Source organism: Schistocerca americana, chromosome 8 (genome assembly GCF_021461395.2).
Source record: "Schistocerca americana isolate TAMUIC-IGC-003095 chromosome 8, iqSchAmer2.1, whole genome shotgun sequence".
Classification (NCBI taxonomy): Eukaryota; Metazoa; Arthropoda; class Insecta; order Orthoptera; family Acrididae; genus Schistocerca; species Schistocerca americana.
The window spans coordinates 438,120,158-438,142,418 of record NC_060126.1 but is presented as its reverse complement, the minus strand read 5'-3'; the positions used below and the strand labels follow the sequence as shown (position 1 = coordinate 438,142,418).

Genomic DNA, 22,261 nt, shown 5'->3' with positions numbered 1-22,261 from the left:
TTGCAACATTCTGCCGCTAAAAGGCTCCAAAGTGTAATATGTAACATGACGACACGTAGTGTAACTGCGTCATTGGCCGAGATACAGACTAAAGAAAACTGAAACCCCGAGTACGAGGATTTTGTTCACGCAACGAGCACCCTCTTCCTTCAGCATGACGGTGCCAGACGACACACTATTGTGGCCATATTTGCAACAAGCTGACGCTTTGTGTTCACTGCCATCTACCGTCTTCCATATGTTGCCAACTTGGCCCTATACGATTTTCACATACTTCCAAAACATAAGGACACCTCTAAGCACATCACATTGATAGTGATCCACATCTACATGGATACTCTGCAAATCGCGCTTAAATGCCTGACAGAGAGTTCATCCAACCATCTTCACAGTAATTCTCTGTTATTCCAATATGGAACAGCGACCAGAAAAAGCGAAAACCTCTTTCGTTCCATGCGAGCGCTTATTTCCCTTATTTTACCACGATTATCGTTTCTCCCTATGTAGGTTGGTGTGAACAAAATATTTTCGCATTCGTAGGAGAAAGTTGATGGTTGAAATTTCTTGTGGAGACACCGCCGCAACGTTTAACGCCATTTTGAACTTCCGTTTCTTCTTCTTGTTCTCTTGGCGCTGTCTGTCTGAATCCGAGTCTTATTTGCTTCTGGTTGTACCAATTTTTCCGAAATGTTGTTTCGAGGTGATGCAGTTATGCTGGAAGGCTCTCTTGATCGCAGATCGATCGTGCCCTGTGAACAAGTGCGCAAAACGCAAATCGAGGACCACCCCCACGGCGGCAGCAGGGATACTGCAGACCCCAGTTCAGACCCAGGCGCCGCTTCCCTTACCACCCCCAGTGGCCGCACCAAAGACACCAGGAGAGGAACGGTGGAGGGGGTAACTGCTAGTATATATAGGCCGCCGTGAGCAACAGCACAGCATTCGTCAGGAACCACCTGAAGGTGGACGCGTGTACGCCTGCCGAAATATTGTGGAGAAATTACGACGCTACCCGGTCAGAACTGTTCAAATTGGAAATACGCCGGGAAAACCTCAGTTCGCATTAACGCCTTTGTTTTAATGATATCCACCCAAAATCCAGTATGTCAGTGACACAGTCTCTTGTATTTCGCGAAAGTGCAAAACGTCCTGTTCTTCTTTTTATTTTCTCGACGATCTCCGTTCACCCTACCTGGTATGGATCCCAGATCGCGCAGCAGTGTTCCAAATGAGGACGGACAAGCGTAGTGTAGGCTGGCTCTTTACTAGATCTGTTACATTTTCAGATTCTTCTGCCAATAAAACACAGTCTTTGGTTTGCTTTCCCCACAACACGTTCCATGTGTGCTTTTTTTTATTTTTTTATTTCAATTTAAGTTGTTAACGGTTGTAATTCGGAGGTATTTAGTTGAATTTACGACCTTTAGATTTGACTGAGTTATCGTGTAACAGAAGTTTAACGGTTCCTTTCAGGACAAATGTGGGTGACCTCTCAATTTTCGATATTTAGGGTCACCTGCCAATTTTTGCACCATATAGATATCTCTCCTAAATGGTTTTGCAGTTTGTTTTGATTTTCTGATGACCTTCCTGGACGATAAACGAGACCATCATCTGTAAACAACCCAAGAGAGCTGTCTCCTAAATTGTTTATACAAATAAGAAGGCAGTGATAAAGTAGTGCTTTGGGGTGAGATTGTAGACTTGCCAACATAGCCAAAAAGTATATACTGGCTGTATCAACAAACTCGTCTACCGTTGGGAAAAACGTGTTCGTCGCCACGGTGACTATCTTCAGAAATAAATATGTAGAATAAAGAAGCAGATTGTTCATAAGGTTCGTTTTATTTGAAAAGCTTTATGAGTTTTCACATACAAAATTCAGATCCATTACTTTCCATCATACCCCCGTATGTGTATAGACACACATGGTTATGGACATACAATTACGCTGTAGAGCAAAGCTCAAAAAGCCTCTAGGGGAAAAGATGGGAAATTTAGCACACGTTACACCCAACAATCACACGTTGCCACCTTCAAATGGCCCAATCTTTGGGTAGCAGACTGTAAATCAGAGGACAATGTAATAATGGCCGACTGGAAAGACTTCGGTAAAGACTTAAACTGAACGTATATGGGAGCGCATATTATTTTAATTAAAGAATAAGCTGTGATGAAATATATACCGTTTATCAGTCGTGAGGTACGAAGTCTGAAAGAGGTAACACAAGGTACACTGATCATGCTTGGGATGGTGATGCTGCTGGTGGGGATACCTGGAAACGTGTCAGGAGAGCAAAAATTCCATGTTTTGATGAAGGGAACAGACGTCCTTTGCAATAGTTTATTAGGAAGGGATTTCTTCACAAGACAGGGACTGGTCATTGACTGTAGGAACAGATGGTAAGAAATGAATTTTTTTGGAGGGGGGAGGGTGGAGAGCAACCCACTGTTGACGTTGTCTGATGGTGAGATAGTGTGAGGACAAACGTCCCCACAAAAGTTTATTGTACGGATCGATGCATGAAGAGGGCATCAGGAATATAGAAGCGTGAGAAACGTGCGCGCTGTTGGTGAAGCAACTGACCAAGCCAGTTGTCAGGTGAATGGACCACAGGAGGAAAAAGAAACTTCGCGGCCGAGGGAGAACGATAAGAGCAAAGTAAGAGGAGGTCACTAGGAATCGAATAAGGGTAATTGGGAGTATTCCGGACAGTGAAGAAATGATAGTGCTGAAGCAGAAAGTACTAGAGCGGATAAACATTCCAGAAACTCCAGCATGAAATACACGCGGATACAGTATTAACAACGTTTTACAAACTATTAAAGTTCAGTAAGCACTGTCGTTAGGACGACAAGACAAACACTGGTACAAAAATAAGAATATAAGACATACTGGTCAGAGATGTTTTGCAAACAGGACACCTAAATGCAGAAGAAAAGGCCGAATTAGAGAAACTGTGCATTACATATTGCAATGTATTCCATTCAAAGGGTGACAGATGGTTATTTATCAAACCTGTGAAGCGTTCACTTCCTACACTACCGAAATATGAAGACAAAGTAGTAAGCATCAGACCCTATAGCGTCCTAGAATCACAGAAAAAGGTATTACAGGAACGTATACCACAAATTCTAGCCAATGAGCTAATAGTCTTAAACGAAAGTCCATGGAGTGTTTCGGTATCATTAACTCCTGAGAAGATAGATGGCAGTGCTCAAATGAAATACAGGTAACTTACAGATTAAAGTAGTGGAAACGAGACCTTAGTAGGAGGAATGTTCCCAATACAGAACACTGCAGATATGCTGGAACAGTTTGAACAAGCTAAGTATTTCACCGCACTGGACTTAATAAGTGGGCGTCATCAGATACTAAAGACCTGGACGACAGGGAAAAAAACCGCCAACAATCAGAACCATGAAAATAGTGCGATGCCAATGGGATTAGAAAGCGCACTAAGTAAATTTCAAAAATTGATGAATGTCATATTAACATGGTTCCAGGGGACTAAATGTTTAGTATATCTCAACGATGTTGTTCGTTATAAACTTCCTCTGAGAGAGCATAATGAGAATTTGCGAAATAGTTTTCACAGGCTAAGGACAGAGTGACTAAAGAAGGAGTCACAAAAGTGTGAATTTTTGTGGAAGTAGGTATTGTTTGAAGACCTAACATGTAAGCAATGTCAAGCCACATTCAGTGGCAAACGGCGCTACTCAAATTTTAGGTGATTCACTTTACTACTATTATCTGAAAGTAATACGTTAATCCGAGGGACAGCAGCTGTACTTCGAAATTCAGATTCTAGCTTGTGGCGTCTTCGAAAAGATGTGTGCATGTAAACACTGCGCAGCATACCGATCAAATATGGACATATTACTGCGAGCCAAAACGGTGTACTGCAACAGTGCTGACAGCAGGTTGTGACGAAACAGGTTTGGACCCAACCTTCACAATTTGTCTTTTATACTCCTCATTAGAATAGCTAGTTTCTTATTCTTTTCATGCTGTTATTCTTTCAAAAAAATTTTATGATAGAATAATTTATCTGAGCACACATTGCATGAATTTAAGAACTATTATAATTTCCTTGTGCAACCTATTTTTTCACTTTATTTAATCAACTGTTCTAAACATATTTAATTAATTAATTAATTTTGTTGGAAAGATGCATTTCAAAAATTATGGTATTTCAAAGTTTCCAGTCTAGAAGGCATCCAAGAAAATCTAGTGAGCTAATAAATAGATTCAGAAAGTAGATTATCTGTAAACTGTAGACCAGTTTTTGCAAATTACTATAATGTCAAGACATGTTTATTTTAGTTCAGACCTAATTAATTCAGAAAATACAATTAATCAAAGACTTCAACCAGTCCAAACTTTCAGCTCTTATTATGACCACATCAATACAAATTTCTGGAACATGTTAACATACTATTCATGGACTAAATTTCCTGAATACAACGACCCTAGTAACAACTATTTAATTGTCATAATTAAGAACTGCATAATTTTTAATATCGAAATTTTAATCATTAATATGGTTGCCATGCCTAAAAAGAAGTAATTTTAATTGTGTAAACATTACTTGGTTTTGTGTATATTAACAGCTAGTGCTCATATTGGCAATTTGATAAACAAAGTCTCACAGTAATTATTATATCTGTTTAAAAAGGAATAATTTATTTGATCTATGCCAATTTCAAATAATAATAATAATAATAAAATAACCGAGATCACATAATATTCTAGCATGCATCTGTGTAAGAACGAAACGCTTGCAGTTCCGTAATTATGCTTCTAGTTTTTCTTGCAGTTAAGTCTTGTTCAGTATGTAACTTGCTCCAAGATATCAGTATTCTCTACATTATGTACTGTAATATTCTTTTGAAAACTTCCCTTGGGATTATTTGAGGATACGAGTAGTGACTATTAGAACCAGTGATAGACCGAACAATAACATTCTTAAACATGGTACAATGCCTTAACGAACTGTTATCATCATTCTGTGAGCCTTTCAGGCAATTTGTTGATATCCTACAGGAAAAATTACACTGTGAGCTAATTAATTAATGATTTTCATCCTTTTGACCGAATACGGTTTAAGGTTATCTGTCAAATGTGTCTACAAGGAGACCAGCATGAACACTTTTGATCTGTAATGAGTCCTGTTCGTTAGCCATAGGAACGAACTTCCGTAAATGAATATGTGTAGGGATTTATTGTGATCATTTGAAAAGAACTACTTCACTTTTGTTTTTATTTATTAGGAAATTCAATTCAGTCACGAACATTTTCAGCTAAGGGACCAATGGTGCAGCTATTGTGAGCCACCATTAGCCTACAAGTTGACTCCCTTTGAATACTTACGTCTGGTACTCCATTCGAAAAACAGTACCAGACTTAATATAGTGTCTGTTTTCGGACTTGCGAGTACTAGAATAGTGTGTAGAAGTGACTTTTAATGGACAGTGGTAATAATGGTGTTTACCCCTTATTTGTATAGAAGAGTGGGAAGCAATACAAAAAGTGATATAACGTTGTCGGGTGTTCTGGTGGAACACCCGTCAACCCAAGATGTCATTAGATCGCCGGGAAAGCCTGAAGAGTTACATGATATAACGTGAACGAGCAAGCGAGTGTTTAGAAAGTAATATAAAGAAGTGAGTTTCACTTTACATTATGTACCTGCAGTGTAAAGTACACTTTAGTAAGGCACTTTATATAGGAAATTATGAAACATTCAGGTGATTGTTAGAGGAGTGTACACTCGTACAGAGAACAAGAATGTGGCTAAATAAAATGTACAGTGGTTTGTAAAAAGCATTTTCAGAACAAAGTGTCTGTGTTAAACTACGACTGGAGCTGGACTGTGAGACAGAACAACAGAAGGGCGCCATAGGAATTATGAATAACTGACCTGTCTGTGGAAGAAGCAATGCTGAATACTTTAGCAGCTGAGGTGGCAGCCTGTAACCGTATTACCAATACTAACTATAATGGTCTTATCTAATTTATTCGTCTGTTTTTACTTAATGTGGCTTCTGTGTACCCATACTCTTTTATGTAATATTCATGTAAATATTATTGATATTCATTTATGTAATTGTAATTAATATATGAATCTAATGTCATATGTACCGTGCTGTAATAGAATGTAAAACATAGAGCTTTAATTGTAATGCTGGTTCTGGCATAAGAAAAATGGGTTTGTAATCATGTAAAATTTGGAGAGAAGTCCCTCCACAATGGAACTGGTTAGGTGGGAACAGAAAAGATGGATAATCACTCAGTTTCATATGATATTTGACGTTATTCACATGGCTCGAACAGATTTTTCAGCATACAGTGGTAAATTAGATATTAAACTAATTGATAAACATAGGTTAAAACTGTTTGATATTACAGTTAAAAAGGAAGACATATTTTATATAGAATAGAACATCTATTTATTTCTTCATCAGCTCTTATTAGATGAACATCTCTATCAAATGAATTGGCTATGGAAGGACATATTCTTAACAATGATAAAAGTAGAAACAAAGTGAAGTACTTCATCTATTCGCATTATTTGGTGAATTTTTCAGAATTTTAAAGAAATTATTTGGGTTGGAGATTTAACAGTAATTTTCACTTGGAGTTCAGAAAAGATCAAGAAGATTCTGTTCTTCGATGTACCACTAATCACGATAATGGTACACTTGGAGAGCAAGGTAAAATTGTTGTAAAAAGAATGAAAATTTGTGTTCTTGTTGTTAAATATGAACCAGAATATTCTATGAACTACAACAAGACTGAAAAATTCAAAAATTCCAGTTTCTTCCTTTGGGCTACAAACAACTGAAATTGCTGGATTAAAAGGAAAAAGAGATTTCGAACTGGGTATTACCAATTACTATAATTCTGTTGAATTTGATAGGCCTTGCTTTATTTTCTTTGTTTTCCAAAGTAATCTAAAAAATAATCAGTTAAGTGATTCTTCTTCATTTGATGATGTTAAATCACATAATATTAACGTAAAAAATGGAAGAAAGTAAGTTTTTTCTCAAGAATTACAGAATCTTAATCCTCCAAATAACTTTTTAAATGCTTACAACGCTTTTAGAGATTTTAAAAGACTAACACAATTAAATAACGATGTAAATGTAAATCCATTCAATTTTATTCAAAATTATCCTTTCTATGTCATAAATATGACTATAAGAATGAATTTTTTAACTACTCAAAAAACAACAAAGAAATAATGTGCATTTTTAATAAAAATATACCTAATGATAAAATTTCCTATATAATTATATATGGTAAAATGAATTTGTACTTCTGATACACAAAACCGAATAATAACTCAACATTTTCAGTTACATAAATGAATAAAAATTTTAAAAAGCTATAAAAATATTATCTTTAATTTTACCTTTCCATTTGAAATATTTTCAGAAAGATAGGGAAGATAAAAACAGAAAAAATTAAGTTTTCAAAAATTAAAGTGCTTGATAAACATTTTAATTTATAAAAACCTAAATATTTCTCTATGTAAATGAAAGCAAAACAAAATTGACATTAATGGTAGAACAGAAAACCGTGTATGAGAACTTAACAATTATAGTACTAGGTGTGCAGAATTCTTCACTAAATTATCAGAACATCAAGTAAGTAAATCTTACAATATTTGAAAAGTTAAAATTTTAATAACTAAATAACGTAAAAAAGTTTTATTACTCTTACATGATAAATATAAAATTACTCTTCCTGATTGTTTACTAAAATCTTTTAAGAAGCCAATGGTAAATTAAAGAAAACTGTTGGATTATAATTGTTTAACGAGGTATAAAACAAAATGCGGCTAAATCATTTCATGTTATTGAATCTGTATAAATTTTAGTTTCTTTGATTTTTTTTATTTTTAGTTAAATGTCACCATAGATAAATTTTTGAATGTGGAATGCAGTAAAACTAAAATCTTGGTTTTAAATATCGGATTAAAAAAAAAAATTCTCTTTGTTCCAGAACTTTCATAAATATACTACGCTTTCGGTGTCCTGCATGGTCACCTCACAGCACTTTTACCTGTGTTCCTGAGGTTCCAATCTCATTTATCTGCCCAGTTGTGCAGCACATCGGTGGGCGACAGGGTTGCTGCATACTTGCCATTGACGTCTGCAGTGCTCCTTTTCAGCTAGGAGGTTCTGCAATTATTGCGAAATCGAGGATATGGTATGACGAATTGTTGTTGTTGCTGCTTCATTGCTGCTTTATATGATGGTGTCCCTTATCGATTGGATTGCTTCGTTTATCGATGCCTTGGTGGTTAGGTTAGGAATATCTGGTATATTGTTTGTCACGAACATGTTGAAGAATGGGTTCCACTTTGGTCAGATGATAATATTGCTTGCCAATCATCAGGGTGATGGGCATTTCCTCTAAGCACGAGAAGGACGTCATTGTGGTCGGAATCGAGAGCGTCTGTGACGAATATGTCGATGTTTCCCGAATGTTCTTAGAGCAGGAAAACGCCGAGGATATGGGGTCGATGTCGGTGATTTCGTGGAAAGTGCGTAGGAGTATCGGGAGTCACAACAGTAAGTCCCTCGTAGCTTGCAAGATGTCGTATATGATTCGCCAATTTCTGTTTCTGCCTCTACAGTTCCATGTGCAGTCCTATGAATTCAACTCCCCACCGAGTATAACGTTTCAGCTTAGGTCTGTCACAGCTCGAAGCTCTGCTCCTCGGATTTTGGTTAAACTTGCTGGACTGTGCGTAGCTGTTAATATCACTGTAGTGTTTTTGACTTGGAGGTTTCCGTGTCATCATTGTGGGGCGTCCAAGCAGCCAGCCCAGCCGAACTCTGCAGCCATTGACCCAGTGTGCTACGCAGTGCAGGTACTCGAACAAAACAGTTGTTGTACTGTATTTCCAACTGCCTTTCTCTTGAGTCCCCGGGATTTTCATGCCAAGTCCTCCATCCACTCACATCATCTCCAGTCTCTACAACCTCTCCCTGCACTGAAGCATTGTCAGTGGTAAGCCCCACAAACATGGCTGCCTGTAGTCATAACGTGTCCAGTGGTCATACCAAGACAACTGTTACCATTAAATGAGCTATATAAATCTGATGGTCCTTCGTGATTTCTCGAAACAACCAAATGTCGCTTACTATTGTTTACAACCAAGATCTTCATTTTGGGGCCATAAAATAATGGGTATGGCCATATGAGTGGAGTGTAGAAGAAGTAAAAAACTTCCCAGTGGTATTAACTAGTAAGGAATTAAAGTGGTGCCTAGGTTTAATAGGATGTTACCGCAAATTTATTAATATGTCATTAAAATTGTGCGTTTATTGCGATGTTACAAAAAGCAGATAGAGAATATGAATGTTGAAGGGGACATCAATTTGCGCTCAAACAGCCAAAATTAAACTAGTAAAGGGATTTAGAGATATATATTAGAACATGTAATAAGTAATGACAGAATACATAAACTAAGAGAAGGATACAATTAGTAATTATAGACACAGAAGAAAACTATTTTGATAAGTATAATCTGAGCATAACACGTCAATTACAAAAAAATTGTTCAAATGGCTCTGAGCACTATGCGACTTAACGTCTGAGGTCATCAGTCGCCTAGACATCACACACATCCATGCCCGAGGCAGTATTCGAACCTCCGACCGTAGTGGTCGCTCGGTTCCAGACTGTAGCGCCTAGTACCGCACGGCCACTCCGGCCGGCAACACGTACACTACATTTAACATTGAAAGGAAATAGATACATTTTGACACTTCAGAATACTGCTGGTGTGTGAATTATGAAGGAGAAAGAAGATACAGACCACAGCTTTCATTCCCCTGACAAATGGAGCGTTGGAAAGAATTTGCAGCACGTTAGTAGAAGATAAGAGATATTCCACACAGGAAGACTGTAGCAGTTAGGATCTATTGGGTCTGTACTGTGTGTTTGTTTTCAATACTACACAACAAAGCAGCATTGAATATAAACCTTTCGAGTGGATATTTGGGAGTACAGTATATCTACTAGGAGTATTACAAAAGGACATAGATAAGACAAACTATCCCTAGATAAGATAGGCTACAGTTACGAAATGTGGAATTAGCACCAGCATTCAATATTTGACGATGCCACTATGTCTGCAGTACATTAGGACTTTGTTTTTATGAAACAGATCTGATAATGGTCATTAAAGATCGAAACCGGTAATCTGTTAACAAAAAGTTTGTGTCCATAGACGTAAATTAAAGGAAACTTGTTACATATGCAGGTCACTGTTTTTTCGCGACGATGTCGCAGCTTGTGATTCTAGGGGAAGAATTTCGCTTACAAAATACCAACCGATCCATGATGACTTAGCTCTCGGTTGTTACCTGCGGGTGGCGTGCCTTCAACATTCGAGTACATAGAACAGTGTACAATAACGTCGAGCAATGTAAAATAAAGGCATCACTAGGACTATATTACCGTCATAAAGAAGAGCTCGAAATTGCCATACAACCTGGAAGCTGGTAGCACATGTGAGTCTCAGAACAAAGTATTAAAAGTTGAAAAGTGTAACGACAGTAGATTTGAAGGCAGTTCAGCTGTGTTAGGACAAACTAGAGCATCTAAATACTAATAAAACATAGTGCGATATGTTGATTAATGATGTAATAGAAATTACTTTAGTGTAGAGAGATTACAAGAAAAGAAGTATTTATTACGCTAAGTAACAAGATACAGGGACACCCAAAAAAGAGGGGTTCTTAAATATTGTAGGAAGCCTTGGTCGTAATCAATTCTGCGTATTATAAGACGCCAGAACAGCTGCTGGAATTATACGAAGAGTAAGTGGCTCTAGTCATGGCCACATTGTCTGGTTTTAATCGTATGGAAGATTTATTCGCCACAAGCGACCAATTGCTCAAGAATGGAATGACTAAACTGAACAATTCCTCAATACCCCTTGAGAACTATTTATTTGGATATAAAGGGAGTTGCAGCTTCCATAACGATCAATGAATTACAACACAACGCAGTTACAAACCCTATTTAGTGAATTAAGTATAGAAATGAATAACTAATTAGGACCATAGTTCATGCATAACAAGGCATATATGTACGACATATATTGAATCCAGTACAGACTGTTCAACACTTAAGACTAATCTAAGCTGAATTAAAGATGTAAGGTTTCAAATACCTCTAATGGACGAATATGGATGTATATTACCTGAAAATTACGAGCAACTTACATTGGAAAGAGAACATCGATAATATTATGGGGAAGGCAAAACAAAGACTGCGCTTTGTCGGCAGAACACTTAGAAGATGCGACAAACTCGCTAAAGAGATAGCCTACATTACACTTGGCTGTCCTCTACTGGAATACTTCTGCGTGGTGTGGGAGCCTTACTAAATAGGATTGACGGAGGACATCGAAAGAGTGCTAAGAGGTGCAGCCTGTTTCGTGTTATCGCGCAATAGGGGTGAGAGTGTCACTGATATGATACGTGAATTGAAACAAAGGCCGCTTTCTTTGCAGAGAGATCTATTTACGAAATTTCAGTCAACAACTTTCTCTTCCGAATGCGAAAAATTCTGTTGACACCCACCTACTTAGGGAGAAATGATCATCATAACAAAATAAGAGAAATTAGAGCCTGAACGGAAAGATTTAGGTGTTCCTTTTTCCCACACGCCGTTCGAGAGTGGAATGGTAGAGATTCGATGAACCCTCTGCCAGGCACTTAAGTGTGAATTGCAGAGTAGCCGTGTGGACATAGATGTAGATGTAGAAAATCACGAATCTACATTTGCCTGCAACCGATGATGTGTTAGGCCATGCATTTTATTCACCAATTGTTGAGAGGAACGAGTTCGCTCTGTACATAATTTCAAGGCAAAGACTGGAAAGGAACAGTATGAAAATACACCAGAAGAGACAAATTAGTTATTGGTTGATAGGTCAAAGAATTTATACTGAAAGTTATCAACTCACCATATAGAATGTAAGGAGATGGACAAAAGAAAGAATTTATGTAAGTAAAATTTTGTGTCAATATCGATATATAACCAAGAAGACAAAATGCAAGTTCTGATATAAAGCTGGTATTGTGGCAAAGATATGAATTCATAGGAGTTTAGGATCACACGTAATTGAAATGAAAGGTTGTATGTAGTTCCTAGATGGGAAGACAGGAAGATATGACAGCACTGTGTAATGCGTATTTATCTCAAGATATGAAACTAAATGTTATGGAGATAATAACTGTATTCTGGAAGATTGGTAAAATGCGCAGATCACACACATATATATTCAATCAGGTGCAGTGATCCAGATGAACTTGGAGGGATATAGCACTACATTCGGATTTGAACGTATGTTGTTGTGAGGACCCAGAAACACATCTTAATACGTCAGAGATACGGTTAAATCTACACCTGAAACAAGTAACGCCGAATGAGATGATTGAAGAATGGCTGGTAAGAGACTAGAGGAAAGTGAAAACTTCAATGATACGAAACAGCTCGAAATGGAACTTGAGAAAAGGGCCCAAACGTGTTATATTCCTACACATATAGTTGCAATTATAAGGATTATTGTATTTTTGTGTTGTTGCAAATATAATTGTTGCAAATATTTGGATAACAATTATTAGATGAACCTAGAAGAAGTGTATGTAGCGGTTTTTTTGTGTAAGGAAAATTGTAGTCAGTTCACCAGAGACACCTAGATTGTATCTGCAAACAGGAGAGAGAGGACGATGAAATGTTGATATATGGCAGACATCCTAGAGAAATGGGTTACAAAGTAGTCACAAAATGCATACAGTAATGCATAAAATGCAGTTCTTTTTTTCTTTCAGGTCAGTGGAACGAATCCAAGTAAAAGTCTTACTTTATTTACAACACCAAGTGTAGTGCAGGTTAATGTATATTTCGGGATGGTGAAACGTGATGACCTGGAAATATTTTACTTAAATGTCAGAGTATAAGTGGAATTACTTTCTACGAAACCTCATGGTAGGCATGCATGTGTTTACGTGGGGAGTAACCCAGGCGTGCATGATAATTGCTGCAGAGATTACTCTGGAAGCAGCTGGAGCAAGTTATCACCTGAAGGTCGGCCAAGGAACCAGCACACAGCTACCACATTTGAAAAGGGCCAATAATGTGAGGGTCGATGCCATACTTACGATGCAGCAGGAAGCATACAATTGTTTAACGCATATACTACGTTGATGGCCTCACAGTCGAGGTCCGGTACTCATGGCTCATATGATTTAACAACATGTGGAGCTTGGTGGAAGCGGGAGAGAAGGCTTCAGGCATACAATTACAATTTGGGTAACTTCTGTGTTACCAGTTTATTTTTATTAAAGATTTACACAGTGTAAACTTTTGAACAAGTCGATGTCGTTGTTAATTAACATTTGCAATACTACTGTTGGCATGGGACGATGTTACTGCAAGCTCAGGTGCTAATGCTGCGCAGGTAACCAGCACTCAACCTGAAATTAGAAACAACCAGCATGAGGCAGTTTTTTATGTATCGACAGTGGAAATAACATATGAAAGCTATATAAGTTTCTCTTTCTTCGAAAAGTTGGATGCAATGAGGACCAAGGTACTTCGGCCATAAGTACACAGAATCTTCTGGATATTTTCGTTGTTTTTATGTCCACTCTTCTAATTTGTCTTACAGTTATTTAGGAAAATAGTCAAACATCAAAGTTTACATATTGTCTAACTACAACATGGGACCATATGCAGTTACAAAGATTCCCCTATAATAACTGCAAATATTCTCATTTTCAGTTACATGGTAAGGGAATTTGCAAGTCTGACTGTTTGGAATATCTTTGAACTTGTACTAAAGTGTTTTCTAGACATTTTAATGTGTACGTTGCAAAACAAAGTGTACATTGGGCATTTCTTCCTGTAGTAGAACATTTCAGAATGATTGAGCATCGCTACTATGCAACACACAGTAGAATAGGTATTGTAAGTTGTTGTTGTCTTCAGTCCAAAGACTCGTTTGATGCCATTCTGGTATATCTTGTGCAAGCCTCTTCACCTCCGAATAACCACTGCTACCTACATGTCTGAATCTGCTTACTGTGTACATCTCTTGGTCTTCACTTCCGACGGTTTTAAATTCCCAACCTCACACACGCTTCCGTCCAACATTAAATTGGTTCAAAATGTTCAAATGTGTGTGAAATCCTATGGGTCTTAACTGCTAAGGTCATCAGTCCCTAAGCTTACACACTACTTAACCTAAATTATCCTAAGGACAAACACACACACCCATACCCGAGGGAGGACTCGAACCTCCACCGGGAGCAGCCGCACAGTCCATGACTGCAGCGCCCTAGACCGCTCGGCTAATCCCCTGCGGCATTAAAGTGGTGATCCCTTGTTGTCTGAAAATGTCACCTGTACTTACATTGGCTTGTACTACAACGATGATGTTTAGTTTGTATTTACAAAATAAATGTATATGAATCGATCCTCACCTTTGGATAACTTAGGAGGGCAGACTCTTCGGTAATCAATTTTTTTGGGAAGGCATTTACATCTCCAGGTGTTCTGTGTTTCATAACACATGTGGGATTCGTGAATACGAATAAGTTGGAGGGTAAGAAGAATTATGGGTGCTTTATACAGAGATCGAAGTTATAAGTGGTTTATTTTCTGCGCACCTACATGACCATTCAATAATAGGTATGCAGGTTCAATATTATAGTGTGTGGATGGTTCTGTCTGAAAGTTGAACTTTTCCTTTCTTTTGCTTGATGCTACTGGTGTTAAGCCTCCAAGTAGTACTGCTCAGTAACTGCTCCCTCTAGTGACAAGTGCTCCACTTTTGCCGAGGAACAGAAGATAATGGTGAGCAAAACCGACACGTTCTGAAGAACGTAAAGGGCTTTTCTCGACCTTAGTTCCTTTTGTAGTGCTAGTGTATGCAACATCCCTTTGTATGCAATATTTAGAAGCAATGATGGATAAGTAACTATTAGTACAACAAACAATTTGAAACTTCCTGGTAGATTAAAACTGTGTGCCCGACCGAGACACGAACTCGGGACCTTTGCCTTTCGCGGGCAAGTGCTCTACCAACTGAGCTGCCGAAGCACGACTCACGGCCGGTACTCACAGCTTTACTTCTGCCAGTACCTCGTCTCCTACCTTCCAAACTTTACAGAAGCTCTCCTGCGAACCTTGCAGAACTAGCACTCCTGAAAGAAAGGATATTGCGGAGACATGGCTTAGCCACAGCCTGGGGGATGTTTCCAGAATGAGATTTTCACTCTGCAGCGGAGTGTGCGCTGATATGAAACTTCCTGGCAGATTAAAACTGTGTGCCCGACCGAGACACGAACTCGGGACCTTTGCCTTTCGCGGGCAAGTGCTCTACCAACTGAGCTACCGAAGCACGACTCACGGCCGGTACTCACAGCTTTACTTCTGCCAGTACCTCGTCTCCTACCTTCCAAAGCTGTGAGTACCGGCCGTGAGTCGTGCTTCGGCAGCTCAGTTGGTAGAGCACTTGCCCGCGAAAGGCAAAGGTCCCGAGTTCGTGTCTCGGTCGGGCACACAGTTTTAATCTGCCAGGAAGTTTCATATCAGCGCAACTCCGCTGCAGAGTGAAAATCTCATTCTGGAAACATCCCCCAGGCTGTGGCTAAGCCATGTCTCCACAATATCCTTTCTTTCAGGACTGCTAGTTCTGCAAGGTTCGCAGGAGAGCTTCTGTAAAGTTTGGAAGGTAGGAGACGAGGTACTGGCAGAAGTAAAGCTGTGAGTACCGGCCGTGAGTCGTGCTTCGGTAGCTCAGTTGGTAGAGCACTTGCCCGCGAAAGGCAAAGGTCCCGAGTTCGTGTCTCGGTCGGGCGCACAGTTTTAATCTGCCAGGAAGTTTCATATCAGCGCACACTCCGCTGCAGAGTGAAAATCTCATTCTGGAAACAAACAATTTCTTCGAATATTTCATTTGTGAAGAAAAGCTATAAACGATCAATTGGACACTTGGCGTTTTTTGCTTCGCCTGTGACTCCCAGTAAATGCTTGACTACATTATGTTGAGGTCTTCTTACCCTCGTGTTTTGAATTAGATGTCCATGGCTCCACTGCATACCGCCTTTCTCAACACACAAATCAAATTTATCGACAGTATCATTTTCGTCCAAAGACTTATCACTTTCAGAATTGCGATCGCTATCGAATATTGACTCTAGACTGCTACGGTCTTCATTAGCTAACTCTTCGTCCAATCATTTCAACAACTGCTCATCAACTTCCATTCTTTTCAAGATAATGAAAAGCAAAACTTTATTTAATAATCAATGTTGGTCAATAAAAACATTTACGATTGTATGACAATTAAGTTAAGTAAACTTTATAAATAAAGAAATAGATATACAACATTTCTAAGCGTTATTTTTTTATTTCATAATGTTACCATCAAGACTTACTTGCAATACAGCATCAGAGAACAGAAGGCTGAACTGACTCACAAGAATGCACTTGCCTGGACTGACTCTCTGCAACTTTACAATTTGCTGCCTTAAACAGTGATATCTGTCTCCAATTTTATCCAGTGATTTGTTAATGAAGGAGGGAAGATAGAAGAAGCTGCTAAAGGAAATCTTGAATTTCTAATTCGTTGTTGACGAGAAATTAAAACCACAGACTTACCTTTCATCGTATGTTGTGTGTAATGGAGGATTTAGATTAGATGCAACGAATATGTATGTAGTGGTGGACTGACCAATAACGAGAGTTGTGAGTGGTAAATAGTACAACTATTTGTTTGGCACAGGGGTGCATGTTTCGATTGCCCATAGAGAATTAGTAGGTTGAAAGCAAAGGAACCTTCCACAAAATAGGTTATATAGAGTTTGGGGATAATGAAGTGACAGTCCTGGCATCTTGATGTACAAAAAACCTAGTGGAATGACATTCCAGCTATAGGAAGCTGTTGTCATTGCTGAACTACCATGAGCAGCGTCTAGCGTATTGAACAAACCAGTTGAACGGCATATAATTGCACTAAGGCTTCATTCACATGACTACATCTCAGGTTGACCCGAGAAGTCACTTTGGGTGAATGTGCAGCCAGATCTGCCTCTGGATATATTATGTGTTGTGGAGCCTCAGCGAAGGAAGAACATACTGATCCAGCAAGTTGTTTTATTAAGAGAAATGTTGTACAAATACAAGGGAGGAATGCAAGAGAGCGGCTTCCATAAATATAGATAATTTTGGCGCTGGGGAAGTTCTCAAGGATTTATTTTGTCTACACATTTGTGTATGTGTGGGACTGTACTGCCTAAGTTTTCTCTTTGCTCCATGTGAACGGACTTGCTGTGCCAGAAACATTCTGAGGAGGGAAGAGGGGTGAGAATAGTACCTGTCCTCAGACTGCAATATATTGAGGCGAAGAATGGAAGAAATGCGAGTCTCAACAGTATTGTAGTTTTTCGCCTGGACCAGGACACTGGAAGTGATGAGTCGGAATTTGGGATTGCTGCAAGCACAGGTAGAGATAGTGGCCACGGGAACTAAAATGACAAGGTTTATTACAAAAATAAGATGACAGCTTATGGGACGCACGAGGAATACTGTCAAACTTGCAAGAAGCCATAAATCACGCATTGCATGTACAACAGAATGCTAATCTTTTGTAGGCTCGACAGTAATTGTCAGGGTTGTAGAAAGCCCAGAGCGAGATACCGCCTGGGTTAAGCCTAACTATGGAACTCAGTACACAAAAGCCACCTTTCTTGTATCACACAGTAGCAGCAGAAGTCAAAACTGACGAAGAACGATTATACATTCTAGCTTGATTACCAGTAAGAGGAAGACATGCACAGTTTAAGTGTTATGAAACTGAGTAAAGTGGGGAGTCCTTGGAAAATCCCTGCAGGTGAGGAACTGTGGGCTGTTTAATTTCGGCAGACGTTGCAGTGGGTGCTCAGCTAATTGAATACGTTGGGAAATACTAATCGTAGAAAATGCTCCAGTTGTTGTGTCTTACTTACTGTAGATTTCTCACCTAAAATCATTTGATGGTTCTTCATGTCGAGTGTGCTTAACAATAACACATTTTCTTCCTTATAGTGTTGTTTTCACTTGAATAAACGTAACTTGGATCGGAAGGAACAGTCCGTCAGGAGCTTTGGGAATGTGCACAAATATGGAGTCAGGAAACCCACCTCAAGGAAAAGGAGAGGGGCACTTTTTGTTCGTGCATATGACGTCGGTGCCACTCTTGTTGCAGGCACACACGTTGCAGTTCTTCATGAATACCATCTGTGGCAGGCAGTGAATCCCCCAACGACTGGTGGCATCATGGTCATCTGTATGACAACGAGCGAAAATATAATTTCCAACAGTTATAATAGAACAACTAAAATGAACACATCGAATAAAAAAATTTATTCTTCGATGCAACTGTAGTTCGATTACTATCGATATGTGTGTTTTTTTAATGTAGATGTCTGAACAACTTATGAAATCAATAATTTAATACATGAAATACTTTCAAAAGAAAATCAGGTGGGAAAGTTGTTTTTACAATTGTAAATGGCTCCACATCTCCAAGGGTTTAAATCACGAGTCAATCAAGATTAAAAATGTAGCCACGAGAGTGGAGATTCTGATTGAAGGCTGTTAACGAAGGTATGAGCATACGCAATACATTCCCACATATGTGACTGGCTTAAAGACTTCTTAAGTAAAGAGACCCAGTAGTTGACCTCGATGACGAGTGTTCATCAGAGAGAACGCTGACGTAAGGGGTTCCGCAGGGAAGAGTGCTAGGACTGTAATTATTCTATGTATGCATAGATCATCTGATTGACAGGGTGAGCATGAATCAGTGGGTCTTTGGTGCACAGGAAGGTGTCATCTTTGAGTGGGTGTAGGTGGATATAAGAGGATAGGTAGAAAAATATTAGTTAATGTAGATGAGTAGGATAAACTGTCCAGTAATACTCGAATGCAGCATTAGCAATGTGCTACTTGATGCATTCATATCGATTAAATATCAGGGCGTAACTTTGCAAAATGAAGTGTGACAAGCGTGTAAGAATTGTACTGGGGAAGGCGAATGGTCGACTTTAGTTTATTGGAAGAGTTTTAGTAAAGAGTGGTGCACCTGTAAAGGAGACCTATTTTATGACCCCGCTGCAACCCATTCTTGACTACTGATGGAGTGTTTGGGAACCCCACGAGGTCGCATCAAAGAAAGATATCGAAGCAATCCAGAGGCCAGCTTGCTAGATTTGTTACTAGTCAGTCCGACCAAAATGCAAATATCAGAGAGATGCTTCGCAAAACCAGATCGGATCCCTGGAGGGAAGGCGACGTTCTTTATGAGGAATGCTACTGAGAAAATATGGAGAATCGACTTTTGAAGTTGAGTGAAGAACAATCCTCGTGTTGCCAACGTACATAAATAACAGTAATTAGGGCTCATAAGGAGCCGTATAGATACCTGTTTTTTCATCGCACACAACGTGTGCTGACTTGTAGAGTATGTATGTAGATGTAGAAGCAGATGTAGATGTACATTCCATTCTCGTAATATGTCCGGAGATTCGATCTAGATAAAACGGTAATTTTCGGAGGAGAAGAACACACTCCAAATATGAGGTTAGCGCAAAGTAATACTGATTTCGATGTTTATTCGCTCCACGAGACAGAAATAAACAAACATGCAGCAGCACAAATGATTCTGAAGATAATGAAAGCAAAGAACATATGGTATTTCATTAGACAGAAACCACTTTGCCCCAAAGTACATATATAGAAGTTGATGTAACACAGCTGGATATAATCACTAGATCAGTGGTAGATGAGCACAAATTTTATGATTCTGATGATTATATGATAGAACAGATTGAATTTGAGAAAGGAATATACAGATTAACAGAAGATCTTATGTTATCATATACGAATAAGGAAGCCGACTATAACGAAAGCGAAACAGGTGCTCGTGAAAATGGAGGGGAAACATGTTTACAACAAGACGGGTTTGCAGAGATTACCGTAACTCTTGAAGAGACAGCAATTGAAGGTCGAGAAGATGGTAGCGTTTGATGAAAAGAAAATACTGTGAAATATGTAAAGGATAGGATGAGGAAGAAACCTCTGGACAAGAAATAATCACTAAAAGCAGGAGGGGTTTCAAGGAAAGCAGAGAGAATAATAAGATATGTCTTTTATGGGAAGTAAAGGAATTACGAAAGGTTGATAGATGGCAGGGATATTGGTGGAATGGGAGAAAAATCGCATATGTCGAAATGGTATCGTGAAAGAAGAACCATTCCACCCACACGTGATATGTAGTATTGTAAGTAGGCTATTTAGGTTTTCTTATTGGTAACGCCACGTAGCGCTCTGTATGAAAATCACTGCCTGTGCTGTGTGCAGTCTGTGGCTAGTTTGCATTGTTGTCTGCCATTGTAGTGTTGGGCAGCTGGATGTTAACAGCGCGTAGCGTTGCGCAGTTGGAGGGGAGCCGCCAGCAGTGGTGGATGTGGGGAGAGAAATGGCGGATTTTTTAGGGCGGATGATCTGGACATGTGTCCACCAGAGGCAGTAAATTTGTAAGAATGGATGTCATGAACTGCTGCATATATTATGACTTTTGAACACTATTAAGGTAAATACATTGTTTGTTCTCTATCAAAATCTTCCATTTGCTAACTATGCCTATCAGTAGTTAGTGCATTCAGTAGTTTGAATCTTTTATTTATCTGGCAGTAGTGGCGCTCACTGTATTGCAGTAGTTCGAGTAATGAAGATTTTTGTGAGATAAGTGATTTGTGAAAGTTACACCTTATTGTTAGTCAGGGCCATTCTTTTGTAGGGATTTTTCAAAGTCAGATTGCGTTGCGCTAAAAAAATATTGTGTGTCAATTTAGTGTTGATCAGAATAAGTAAAGATAATAATGTCTGAGTACGTTCAGTTTTGCTCAGCTGTTTGAAAAGCAAATAACGTAAGAGGTTTATCAGCACAGTAATTCAATAATTTTTCTAAGGGGACGTTTCAGTATTACACCTAAATGTACTGAAGTTTATTGTCGATCGAAAGCTGGAGAACTATATAATTTGCGAAAAGCAACAGACAAAGCATTATAATAATTTGGTGAAAGAATTGATAGACTATCCTATATGCAAAGAGTTTATAATTATTGAAATGAAAAATTTATTGAAAGATAAACGGATAATCAAGCTGAAGCTAGAATATGTAGTTATGATGGAAAGATAAATGGCACAAAATTTAATATTGATGGCTTAGTTTGGATTAATACCCATGAGAAATGAAGTAATATTAACCATAAAATAAATAATTTGCAGTCTGTGCATAAAAGTCAATTTAAAAAGTCAACATTCACAACCCCAACAAATATTACTTAGTTCGTTACATCTGGGTAACCATTAGCAGTACAGAATATTATAGATCTATAAAAATATGAATCAAGACTGGTAAATGGTAATAACCAGACTTAAAAGTATAGTCTGAATGATAAAGTGATTGACGTGTCTTGTTAATGTAGAAATGGTATAAGATATTTAAATTTCCTGATTTAGTAATTCAGTGTATGCATAGATTTCTTATATTTCCCAAGTATCAAAATGCTTCTTAAAAGTTTCAGATAATGCTGTACGTAAAATGGTAACGCAAAAGATTAGAGAGAAAGACGTTTTATAGCTGGAAATGCATTAATGGACGTTACAGCAACGACCAGGGACCATACTAAAAATTAAGCGAGTAACATAAAGGTAAAATATGGTTAAAAATTGTTTTGTGGAAAATAATACTTCACACGTGAGTACGAAATAAAGAGTAACGTTTCAAAATTGCAAGAAAAGGTCTAATTAGGTAACCAAATGTTTGAAAAAAGCAAAATAAAAGATTAGGAATATGGGATGCGCAGAGACACATTGTCCTAGTGAAAAATATTGATATAATATGTTGTAAGTTTTGAATTATTTGTGCAAGTGGTGAGGTGATCTATGCCTTTACAGAAAATAAGGCAGAGAAAAATTGTAAACTTCATTATGAATATAATTTATCCTGTTAATGAAAAGCAAACGTTCTGATGAAAATCATCAGACCACAACTTCGTAAAATTACATGTACACTGTGAATATTTACTGAATATCCCTCTGTTTATATTGTTGAGTATATATAAAACAGTTGATACACAGAAGTAATAGTTCTTGTGAGGTTACATTTTCTTGCAA

At 38.3% G+C, this 22,261-nt stretch overlaps 1 protein-coding gene across 1 annotated transcript in view; it reads right to left on the bottom strand.

Annotated features, from left to right (window-relative positions):
* Positions 1 to 13,453: 13,453 nt before the first annotated feature.
* LOC124545150 (pacifastin-like protease inhibitor cvp4) overlaps positions 13,454 to 22,261 on the bottom strand; it is a 110,412-nt gene continuing 101,604 nt past the window's right edge. Inside the window, exon 6 of the mRNA XM_047123980.1 lies at positions 13,454 to 13,509. Within this exon, the coding sequence (XP_046979936.1) occupies positions 13,505 to 13,509 (5 nt within the window). The 3' untranslated portion in view covers positions 13,454 to 13,504. The remainder of the gene's footprint in view (positions 13,510 to 22,261) is intronic.